At 38.5% G+C, this 12263-nt stretch overlaps 1 protein-coding gene across 1 annotated transcript; it reads left to right on the top strand.

Annotated features, from left to right (window-relative positions):
* Positions 1-374: 374 nt before the first annotated feature.
* On the top strand, positions 375-12031 carry LOC104503659 (tudor domain-containing protein 1-like; the record flags this gene model as incomplete). The annotated part of the gene is given in 13 exon segments (XM_010159440.1): positions 375-545; positions 1671-1919; positions 4369-4491; positions 5595-5705; positions 5893-6063; positions 7207-7452; positions 7927-8051; positions 8267-8369; positions 9506-9673; positions 10041-10262; positions 10434-10496; positions 10499-10644; positions 11939-12031. Coding segments are annotated over 13 exon segments (1991 nt in total), but the record flags the coding sequence as incomplete, so codon positions are not given.
* Positions 12032-12263: the final 232 nt, after the last annotated feature.

Here is a 12263-nt window from a genome sequence, read left to right as displayed (position 1 = left end):
TCTATGATTCTATGATTCTAATTGCATGTCACTGTGGTCAGCTGAGATACTGTTTGCTGTTTGTTTAAATGTATTGAAATTAAGCACTGCATCCACATAACGTAGTCTGTTCTTTGTTGCAATGCGTATTTGTGGTGTGTGGGGATATTTTTTATGGAAAGAATGAGCCTGCAACACTCAACTCGTACACGGGGTGAGAGTGGTAGATGTTGCATCCCTAAGGGTTTTGTGAAGGTTTCTGTGAAGTGTAATGCTGCTGTTTTATGATAAGATTGACACTGTATTTTTTTTCTTTGTATTGGTCTGCCCAAAAATTCATTCTATTCTCAGAAGTTAAAAGCAAGTACAATGAACATTTATGCCTTCCTTTCCAGAAGACAATCTTTGGTATCGTGCTGCTGTTACAGCATGTGTTTCTGAAGATTCTGTTTTGGTAGGCTATATAGATTATGGTAATTTTGAAGTTCTTCCGCTGACTAGACTTCGTCCTATGATTCCAAGATTAATGGACTTGCCAGCTCAAGCCATAAGATGTACTTTGTCAGGTATGAAATAAATTATAAGCAGTTTTAAACTGGGTAAAAGTAAAATAAACAGGATTAGATAACGATCACACCTGTACTATCTTATACTGAAATACAGGGAAGGACAGAGATAACAGTAGGTGTTATTTCAAGAATTCTTAATTATTGTGGCATACCTACAAAATGTGACAAATCTTTCTTAATGTACCTGTTGACCTGCAGTTGTACCCTTGGAAAACTGTTATCTTAACATACCTGTTGGGTTTTGCATGTGCTTTTATTCTACGCATAATTCAGTCACCTATTGGATTTGTGGAATTCTTAAATTTGTTATGGTTCTAACACTGCAGAGGAAGGTAAAAATTTCATTTTATATCCTGAAATTTAGAACTGCATCTGTCCCCCTCCCCTGTGTCCCATCTAGTAAAACTACTCTTGTCTGTAGGCTTGTGAAATTTGTCAAGTTGGAAAAGATGTTGATGCTTCCTAGCTCATCCTTCTGTCTGAAGGCAGGATTGTAATCTGTTTTTTGACATACTTGTTTAACCTGCTGTTGGAGATTTGTTCCACTATGCAGGGGTCCTTTGGAATACTTGCTGTCTATCCTTCCTTTACAATACTTGATATTTAACCTGATTTTCAAACTTTTGGGGACGTTCAGAGTAGCATTCTAGCTTCTTTCTTTGGAGGAGAATGTGAGAAAACACTTCTCTTGTATGTAGACATGGAACCAATGCATATGGAATGTGACCTGAAGAAATCTGTTTTCTGGGGCAAATCATGATGCCTGTAGCTGATGATGAGTGTTCTGAGACTAAGAAAGGTCCACAACATGGACCAAAAAAAGTGATCAGATGTTTCCTGATTAGAGTCAAGGATTATTGCTGCATAGAATATCTCTGGAAGGCAACTTCTGCCAATCTGTTACTGTGAAGTAGGGGTTATAACCTGCATTTTAGAAATAAATTTAGTAAAGAGTGAGTATTTTAAGGAGGAAGAAGCTTATAGTAGCAGCTACTTTGGCTGAGAGATGGTTAATGTTTTTCAGAACTATAGGTTGTGTTTGTGAGACCCGAAGACTGACACTTCTTATTAATACTAACATATTGTTGAGACTTGAACTTTCCATGTTCTGTGACTTTTTAGGTGTAAAACCGCCATTAGGAGCCTGGACCTCAAAAGCCACTTCTTTTATGCAGCAGCTGGTGAAAGACAAAGTGTTCACAGTAAAAGTAGTGGATAAAGACAGTTACAGATCTGTGGTGGAGCTTGTAGATGCCTCAGTTACTCCAGTAATAAACCTATCAGGCCATCTGATAGAGAGAGGCTGCGCAGCTGAGGAGTCGAGGATGGCCTTACCAGCAATTGGAATGAGTGATGTCAAGCAAGTAAATGGTGAGTATGAGCAGATTCTGCTGAACTGGTGTTATTTAACCTCCTGCTATAGTGGGTACAAAGAATACAAGTTCTTGACTGGTAAGAATTTTCTAGTGTGGCTGATGGATGTCCCATCCCTGGGAGTGTTCAACGCCAGGCTGGACGAGGCTTGGAGCAACCTCGTCTAGTGGAAGGTGTCCCTGCCCATGGCAGGGGGGTTGGAACTAGATGATCTTTAAGGGCCCTTCCAACCCCAACTGTTCTATGATTCTATGATGAAGCCTAGCCTTCACTGCTGTGAAGTTGGCAGGCTTTGCGATGAAGAAATTGTGCTTGCTTATGTGTGTGTGTGTGCATACATAACGAAGTTGCAGTTGCTTACTTTTGGAAGACAATAATAGTATTTCACTTTCCCTGGTTAGAAGTTTTAAAATTTCCAGGTGAAGTGGGATGTAACTAGTTAGTCCTTGCTTGTCCTTACACTCTTTAGCTCAAATAGTATTTCATCTATCTCTATATATATCTCTTACACCTAAACCAACATACTTAGTCCTTGAAAAATTGTTTGACCACAGTAGCCTACACATCTTCAAGGCTGTGCCTAAATTGCCTTTTTTTGCAGATTTTATCAGACTACTTTGTGTTGTGGGAAGATTCCTAGCTTCCCTCACATGAAGCCCCTCTTTTCCATCCTGTGCCTGGTGAAACTATATAGCCTCTTCTGATCTGTCTGTGTGGAAAACTGGAAGAAGTCTTTTTTTGTCAAGGCTGTGTCCAAATCCCTTAAGTTTGGTCTTCCTCACTATATGCTTCATGGCCAGGACATGGTTATTCTTCATCTTTGTTCAGAAGAATGTTCAAATGAACACGAACTCTTGTGGTTGTATCCAAGCACATTTTGACCTATTGCCATCATCCTGGACCTGTTTTGTACTCCACAGGTTTCTTGGTTACTTCTCACCGTTTTTAAATTTTTCGTGCTGAGTGGGAGCTTTTGAATGTGGGTTCTAAACAGATTATCAGGTATTGTCTTGTGCGTTTTGGTTGAACTAGATGATCTCTAGAGGTCCCTTCCAACCCCTACCACTCTGTTTTATAACTTGTGCTTTTTATATTGAAATTTTAGCAGACAGATTTCTCTGTCAACTTGCAAAATAGTTTTTCATTAACTTTTTTTGCTTTAAATAAAGTTGGTGATTAAATCTGTGTTTGCTGGATCCAGCATGGTATAGGAGTAGGTTTTAGTTAACTTGCCAGAAATTAAGAAACAGTTTAATTTTGGTTTTGAGAACTAATTGGAAAAAATCTCACCATCACATGAAAGAATAGACAATTACACATCACACTTGTTAGGCATCCTAAAGCTTTCTCTACGCTTTGAGCCGTTTCTTAATTTTAATTTTTCTTGTTAATTGTTCTTCCTTCTGGAGTCGAGAATTCAACCAGCTTCTACTTCTTTGAACATACTTCTCAAAATACACTGACAGTGCTTTACCTCTTCCAGGAAGGATCTGGCAGTTGCTTACATTGCAAAGGATAGTCTTGTATTCCACTGAAAATAAGGAAGACTTGAGAGCCTATTTGTTTTTTGGAGGGGTTGTATTTCAGTTTGGGGTTTGGTTTTTTTTTTTGTTTGTTTTGTTTTTAAATTGGGGGATGAGGGGGAATAGGTTATTTTTTTAGTTTTTTCTTTGCCTGTTGGCAGTATAACTTCCGGAAGTAATCTGCTGTCAGTCACAATAGTAGGCAGATGGAACAGCATCTCAGCATGGCCATCCTTAAAGGTCAAAACTTTCTTGAACTTCATTTTCAAGAAAAAAACCCAAACACTTAAAACTGGAAAAGTCTACCAAAGTCAGAGCCCAGCCACTTGGAGTCGTGTCTTGAAAAGGCTGACCATATTTCTGCATGCTGGTGCCTACCACAAGCTGTAACAAATTTAACATCTATGACAAATACAGGAAGAGTTAATAATTCCCTAATAGAGGCAATGGCAGCTTCTCCAGTGTGCCATGGTTTAGTTTTCACATGAGCTATTCTACAATTTCTGTTAAATAATAAGCTTCTTTCAAGGTACTTCAGTATAATATACAGTACGAATTTCTGCAACCAATCTTTCTATTAATCTTTTTGTTCTTTCTTCTCCTGCGATCTTTTCCAGTACTCCCGGTGACAGCAGTTTCCTGGGAACCAAGGTTCCTCACAGTCCCTCTTCCTGAGGTTATTGCCACTTAGTCTGTACCTCTTTGTGTGGTTACTCTTCCCTGCTCCTCTAAGGCTTGCCCTTCTCAGTAGTGATGAAATACATGAAGCAACTGGCACATTTCTCTTACTTGGTTTTATTCTACAAAGAGGCTCTCACTGGTAATTAGCTTGTTGGATTACTTATAACAAGGAATTTGAGGACATGAATGAGCATTAATATTATTTTAATATTTTCCTTCCTCTACTTCTCTGTACGCTGTAGAGGACACAACAAACAAAAGAATTTGCAAGTGGAGTAAACTAACTCTTAAACAAACCGTAGATGTTATGGTGTGTACGCTGTACAATCCTGGAGAATTCTACTGTCAGATTTCAAATCAGAGTGGTAAGTCCATTCACCTTTTTTCTTGCTGCTAGTTGCTTTCCTTCCTGATCTGTCATTTATTAAGTTCTAATGCATTATTGTTTCAAGTGAGCTTATAGCACCAAGGCTTACCTCTGAGGGTTTTGGTTTTGTGGGGTTTTTTTAATCAAAGAATACAAGTGGAATGGGGGGGGGGAGGTATCATGGTATGTAGTGACTCTGAGATTGAAATCTGAAAATGTTGAAGTTAAGCAGTTAAATAAAAATCTGCAAAAGATGGCAAATAAGAGAGACGTTTGCTGTGCCCATACAGTACTTACTGGAGCTCTCTTCTAGTATGCTGTCCTGTTCTAATTTATAAAAACTTAACAAGATTCAAAAGATAAAATGACATGAAAATGAGAAGAAATGCAGCTTTTGAAACTTGACTTCCTGTTGCATAAGCTCAAAAAATAATCTTCTTTTCTGTTTGCATGTATAAAGACTCTGATAGCTGCTGGCTTTTTAACCTGCTAGAGAAGCAGCATGATCAAACTCAGTGGCTGGAAGTGGAAGCTTAAGTGCGTTCAAACCAAAAATACAGGCCAGATCTTAAAGCGAGTGAAGTTCATTCCTGACTTACCTAGGGAGAGTATAGATCCTTTGTGGCTTACTGGCTTTAAAACATGACTGAATTCCTCCCTAATAGTAATGTTACAGAGCAGGCTAAGGGATTTGATTATAAAAAATAAATAAGCAAGCAGGGTGAGATCTCATAATCCATCATATGCACTGGCTGAACTAGGTAATTCCCATGGTGTCATCTAGCTGCAAAATGTACTTTAGATTTTGGAGAGAAGGGTGCTTGTTGGATTAGCAGGAAGATTTACTGGTCATTTTGCTATCCTATTGAACTTGTTTTGTCAAGTAAATATCAGCTATCTCGCCTCTTCCTGTTAATAAGTCTGTCTAGTAAGTTAACTGTTTAACTCTGTGTCAACAGTTCTTTTTTTATGAAAATCTAAAATTCACAGAAACCTCCCATTAAATCTTTTGTAAGTAGCAAAATACAGCAAACAGTACTGATAACGTTCAAGTGAGCTTATTTCATTCATCTTGCCTTTTTTTTTCTTTCTAATTGTCAGAGTTACTTGCTCTAAACTTACTTAACGAATCATTGTCTGAATACTGTCAGAAAACCCCACCGAATGGTTTTAAGCCTGAGAATGGAGAACCTTGCTGTGCTTTTTTCACTGGTGAGTAACAGACTGAGGTGGTTTTGTTCTTACAGAGTGAACGTAAAGGGGAAAAACAAAAAAAAAGGATATAGCTGATAGATTACATTGGCAGAGGATAGCAGAGAATTATTTACTTAAAAAAATGCTGGAAAACTTACTGAATATGTGAACTAATTTTTTTTTTTTTAATTTTTTTTTAAATTAGATGATGGTAACTGGTACCGTGCTCTGGTGCAAAACGTTCATTCAAACGGAACTGTTGAAGTGTGCTTTGTGGACTATGGGAACGTTGAGGAAGTACCACTGGATAAAATACGACAGATCTCATCCTCGTTCCTAAGACTTCCATTTCAAGGGATTAAATGCTGGCTCTCAGGTGGCTCTTCCTGTGGATTCTTTCTCTTCACAGGAGCTATTGCGTTTAGAGACTTATGCTTTAGGTGAAGGGGGGTGATGACAGGGTTTACTTAACAGAACTCTGGGGTTTGTTGGGGATTTATTTTTGGAGGGTGTGGAGGTGTGTCTGGGTTTTTTTGATATTATAATGAATGTTTGTGTTGCTTCCAGCCTCTGGAAATTTTAGGAGCCATTGTTTTAGCCTTACTACACAGCAGACTAGCCTTTAACAGAAAGATGGTGGCTTTTCCCTGGCCTGAGGGTGCTGTGGAGTGATCTGCATGAAGGTTACTTACTGATTTAACAGTCAAAGGGAACTTGTTCTCAAGTTCTGCTTCACCTGTAGTACTTACTAGCTTTTGGTTGCTGTCTTACTAGTAACAAATGTGCTTTTGTGCCACTTAATTATTTCTCAATATTTTTGCAGGGAAGGGAGCTCATCTGTTTTTATGAAGCATGCTGGCCTTTCAGTTCTCTCTAGGGATGTTGCATTTGATTGCTGCAGGGTTTGGGCCCGTACTGCTGTTTCTCAGTCTCCTACCAATTCTCTGCCTCTTCCTTTTCCATGCCAGATCACTCAAAATTCTACAAAATTGTTCTTTCTAATGTAGTCTGCTTGGTTTAAAAATACAAACTGTGGAAACAGGAAAAAGCTCAAAACCACATTTAATCAAAGTGTCTTCTGCTATTGGTGTGGGGTGTTTTTTTTTTTTTTTTTTGGGTGTGGGATTTTTTTTTTCCCTCTCTTAAAACATTTTGGTTTTCTGCTCCTTTGATAAAAAGGTTATATTAAATTGATTCATAAACAGTCTTAACAGTGTTACTTGTGCTAAGGCGTAGTAATGTACTTGGTAGAAAATCATAAAATGTAGAAAACGGAACTTGGGAGTGCTGAGGAAATGTGTTATTTTAGAAGAAAGGAGGAAGAGGGAGCCCAGTTAGCAGGATCAAGTACAACGTGGATCCCTAAGGCAGTAGAAGTAGCCTCGGTATTTCAAGTTGTGCTTTAAAAAAAGTGGTGTGTGGTTTCGTGGTGTTTTGGGGTGGCTTTTGTAAGGGAAAACACAGTGGTCAAGAAAGTCACTTAATGGAGGTCTTTTGAACAGTTCTCTCTACCTCCTAGGTATAAAGCCTGGTGGCAGCAAATGGGTTCCAGAAGCTACAGCAAGATTTCATATGTACACTGCAGGGATAAAGCTTCAAGCCAGAGTAACTTCCCTTTCCAGGGATGGGGCAGGTGTAGAGCTTATTGACAATTCCACAGGTCATCCAAAAGTGATCAATGAGATACTAACTTTTGAAAAATTGGCTGTAAGGGACATTCTGCAGGATAAAAATAACTCGCCAAACAAGTCTGTTGACAAAAAAGGTAATTGAATGAATGTTAACTATTAGATTAAACGAGAATTTTCAGTATTCCAGCCTTTAACTGTGATCTTGCTGTTTAACTGTAGTTAATATAAATAATAAACATGCAGAGTTTATACTGCCAGTTTTTAGAGCTGCCCTGCAGGTGGCATTACAGACAAAAAGAGAGAGAGAAATCAATGGTTTTGTCTTAAATGAATGTTGTTTGAATATTTGATAGTAGAAGATGACAAATTTGCTACAACTGAAACTTTTCGATGTTTACTTTCCAAGATCTTATTTTTCTCAGGTGGTTTTTACTTTAGCTACTCTTATATGCCAATAGTCTGTGAACAGCAAATTAAGCAAGAATTATCTTGGGTTAGATTTCTCTTCTTGAAGACATGCAGTTGTCTCTAAAATGAAAAGAGATATTCTGTAACAGTTACGTGTGTGAGGAGAGCGGTACACTGCGTTTTCTTACTGTTCCTGGTAGAAACCTCACTTGGGCACTGGAAGTCGACTGAACTGGCCGTAGGTGAAACCGTGTATGTCTGTGTAACAGAAGTTGTAAGCCCGGACTTGTTCTATGCTGTACCAGTTCAAACTAAAGGTAAGAACGTGTTCACTGTTCTGATATTGACAAGAAGTCACTGTTGCAAGCTAGTTAATGAGATGAATGCCTACAGCGAACTGAACCATGTGGGAATGTAGTTTGGGCAGTAATAAAATACAAAAAAGTACCACAGGTGGGAGTACAAGAGACTAAAAGTTTGTGCTTCGTGGTACCCAAATGTGGTTAGTTATCCACTATATTTTTTTCTGTAGATCAGGAGAGCCTACATAGGCTGTTGACTGAACTGGAAGACTATTGTAAATCTTGTAAGCACCAGTCCTTCGAACCAAGACCGGGTGAAGCCTGTTGTGCCAGGTTTTCAGGTGAGGCAGTCCTTATACTTCCTTGCCCGGTGTGAAACACAACTTTCCTTTTTGCTTTAGAAAAAAGAGAACCACCAACTTTAAAGCGCTTACGGATCTCTGCATTCTGTTACAAAGGATAGCCTGACTGCATCTCTAGGCAAACAAACCGTGTCACAGTCCAGGAGGGAAAATAAAGAATAGGTTGTGCCCTGCAAAATGTAGGGAGCTTTATGAGGGAAGCAAGCTAGTTACTAGTTAAACTGAAACTTATTTGTGTTTGAGTGTCAGCGGCATCAAATTGATGGCACAGCAATAGTGTGCTTGCATGTATACAGACCCGCTTCTAGTTTGTGGGTGCCAGGGTGGCTTATTGTTGCTTTGTGCGAGCACTGGATGGTGACACTGGCTGGGGCAACTAATCATTCAGCCTTGTTAGCCTAACAAGCTGTCCAGGCTTAGTAAACTGTTAGTTCAAGCCAAAAGTGTTCTTAACTGTGAAGGAATTTCATTTATTATCTTAATCTTTCAGAAGAGGGGATTCTCTGCTGATTTATATTTATAGATTTACTCAATATGTTTTTAAAAATACTGTTGACTCATAAGTAGTAAATGCTGACTGCCTGTGGATCGTTACAGGAGATCTGTCTAAGTGCTGAAAATTAACCTGGGTGCTGGATCAGATGACAGCTCATGGAAAACAGAATAGATGAATCCAAAAAAAAAAAAAAAATTAGACAGGCCACAAGAGTTTGGCAGTTGTCTTCAACTTCCACTGATTTCTTTGTTTGTTTATGGCTTTTCAGGATAACTGAGGAAAAAAGGGGGTTGTTTTCTTTTTAATTTTGGTTATGACTTGAGATGTATAGGTGTTGGGAAAACAAAGATAAGGAGCTAGAAATACAGTGTGTGGGCATCCTTAAAACAGTATTGTAGTAAAAATCTTAACTAATTGGGCAGAATTGTGAAAGCAACCCTTATATCTTTATGAATGCAGCAGTCAAACTATTCTGTGGGCTTGTTTCTTGTCAATTGGCCTCTTATATATACCAGAGTACTTAAAAAATCCTGGAAAACTATACAGATTTTTGTTCTTGGGATAACTGTGTTTATAAGACAGTGCTTCACATGTGATTCTTCTTGTCCCATCTTCTCAGGTGATGGCCGCTGGTACAGAGCTCTTGTTCTGAAAGCTTCTCAGTCTGTAGTGAAAGTACTGTATGTGGACTATGGGAACATAGAAACTTTACCACTTTCAAAGGTGCTGCCAATCACTGATTCCTACTTAAAGCTGCCTTTTCAGACAATTACATGTTCACTTGCAGGTAAAAAAAAACCCAAAACCCAAACAAAAAACAACCACCATGAAAAATCCCACAAACCACCACAAAAAAATCCTGACTGGTTTTCTTGAACATTATAAATCTGTACCTGTTCTGATGATAGTGTTTGTTCTTGAATACTGATACACAACGTGATGATCCGCTGAAATAGCGTGCTGCTTAATACTGCGAAAGCTGTTTGGGAAAGTATGTGTTTCACTTAATTACTTGTAGAATCTAAGCACTTTGTCAGGAAAATCTAGCATCATATTTCAAAACTAGTGATAGCATTACATGTAAGATTCAAGTCATATCAGAAAGGAATTTTTTATAGAACAAACTTGATTGTACTTTTTTTTTGTTTTTTCAGGAATAGAGAAAGCCAAGTGGTCTCCATTATTACTGGACAAGTTGAAAGAAATGTTACTGAATAAATACGTCACAATTGCAGTGAAAGGGATTAATGGAAATGTTAATTCAGTAACAGTAGAGAAACTTGATGAAAATGGTAGTCTGAATGTAGCTGACAAACTGGTAATGGAAGGTTTGGTCAAATCCTGCAGGGCTGAAAGCTTTAATACTGAATGTCAAGGTACATACTTTCACTTAATTACTTCAGATTACTTAATCTGAAGAACTGTGGGCACATGGAATGCTTAAGTGACTTTTCCTTCTAAAAAGTCTTAGAATTCCATGTATCACCTCTTAAATTAGGGAAGCAGTGTCCATGTGTACTTTGATTCACTTGCTTTGTTTTTTGTAGGCATTGGCGGTGAGACCAAATGCTGCTGCATGGAATTAAAAATGCAAGTAAGATTCAGTCTCAGCAAACTCTCTTTTTTTATATTTCCAGAATTTAAAAGAAACTCTGTGTGGGAAGAAAATGGGAGTTAGGGAGATTAACAGCTAGCCAAAACATTGACGATCTGCAAAGTGAATATCCTGATGCTTTTTCTCTTTTTGTTTTATACATGGTAATAAGTAGACCTCCCTGAAACTGAGGGAGGACAGTGTATAGATCAGACTTCATTAGCCTGTTTTGCCACACATACAGCTCAGGTGTTTTCTATAAATGGTGTTATTGGGACAAAGGGCAGATGGATTTCTTTTTTTCCCCAGTAATATGGCTGTGTTTCGCTGTGGGTAGAACTTGGCAAACAGCTGCACATAGAATGTGTATTTCGGGTAGCAGACAAGAGCCATGTGCCACAGTTTCAAGCATGGAGCTAGGCTGAGAATCCAAGTGCAGTAGAATACTGGAGTTTTTCAGAGTGTTTGCCAGTTGCAGAATTTTTTTTTTCCCTCAATTTGCAAACAAAAGTAAAGTATCACTTACAGATATGGCATATTCCTGTAATTTTTGAAAGCTTTCTGGTTTTAAGCTTTCTTTCTTTTTAAACTTAGGGTATTTATGAAAAATTAGAACATTAGATTACTAAAAGTAACTTAAAAGTATACCAGAAAAGGTGCATCGGCCTTTCTCAAAGTGAGGATCTTCATCAGAGGAATGAGCTAAACCTTGAATTTTAAAGCACAAAACCCCTTTCAAGGGTGGTTGGAACTTCCCCCTCTCCCCCCAGCCAGAGGCAGCAAGGTCAAAAGCAAAAATATGTACTATGATATTTTGGAGGTAGGAAAAGAGCATTTCTTTTCAAGGTCATTTAGACCTTTACTGCTTCAGAGTAACTATAGTTTCCAGGAGTTTAGTGGCAGAAAGGCAGTAAAACTATGCTGTTCCTGAACACAGCTGACTTCTCTGTCTGAACCTCCTTTTCCCTTCCCCCTTTGCATCTCTTTGATGTTCTGGTTTGATCTAGCTAATGTCGTTTCTGACTTCAGTTTGGTCACCTTCTGTTTTCTGTTATCCTTCCTTACTCTGGTAGCTTTGCCTCAAAGTCTCACAACAGATGAAGAGAAGACAGAATATTCCAGTGTAACTGAAAACACCAGGAAATAGACATGTGAATAACCAAATTTAAGATCCTGATCTCTGCCCTAATTTGAGTATTTCATCAATTTGATTCAAAGAAGCTTCTTCAGAAGAAAGGGAGGGAAAAAGAAGGGAGAGGTGGGCAGGCAGGGGGAAGTCAGCTACAATTCTGCTGGGTTTTTTCCCTCTCCAGAAGATTTTACAGCAGAAGGGAACTGTATATTCTGTCAACTAATATGAGACTTACCTGAGTTTGTAGGATCTACCATCACGTGAAATCAGAAATTAATTAAAAAAACCCAGTAGTCTATTTCGAATTCTTTCTGCTTTTTCCACAGCTTAAAAAACATGAACAGATCCTACTCTTCCTTTTAAACAAGTATGGGAATCCAGATGGATTCACTGAAATGAAAAAACTGTTGGACCACTAAGTCTCTGACACGTGCGGTTTCATCTGTATGTGTACCAGGTTGCTGCAGTTCCTCTTTTTGGAAGGACACGTGTGTTCACCAGCTCAAAAACGAGTGTCGCTCTGTAGGAAGTTTAAGTACCACATTTATCTGTATGCTTGGATTATTATTGTGAAATAAGTATGTAACTTGAAGGATTTCAAAGCTGCAAGCTAAGATTTCTGTTCTGTTTTTGGTTTATACCACCCTGTGC

This window comes from Eurypyga helias, unplaced genomic scaffold (assembly GCF_000690775.1).
Source record: "Eurypyga helias isolate BGI_N326 unplaced genomic scaffold, ASM69077v1 scaffold46330, whole genome shotgun sequence".
NCBI lineage: Eukaryota > Metazoa > Chordata > Aves > Eurypygiformes > Eurypygidae > Eurypyga > Eurypyga helias.
The sequence above is the reverse complement of the archived record's forward strand: the minus strand, read 5'-3'. Positions and strand labels throughout refer to the sequence as shown.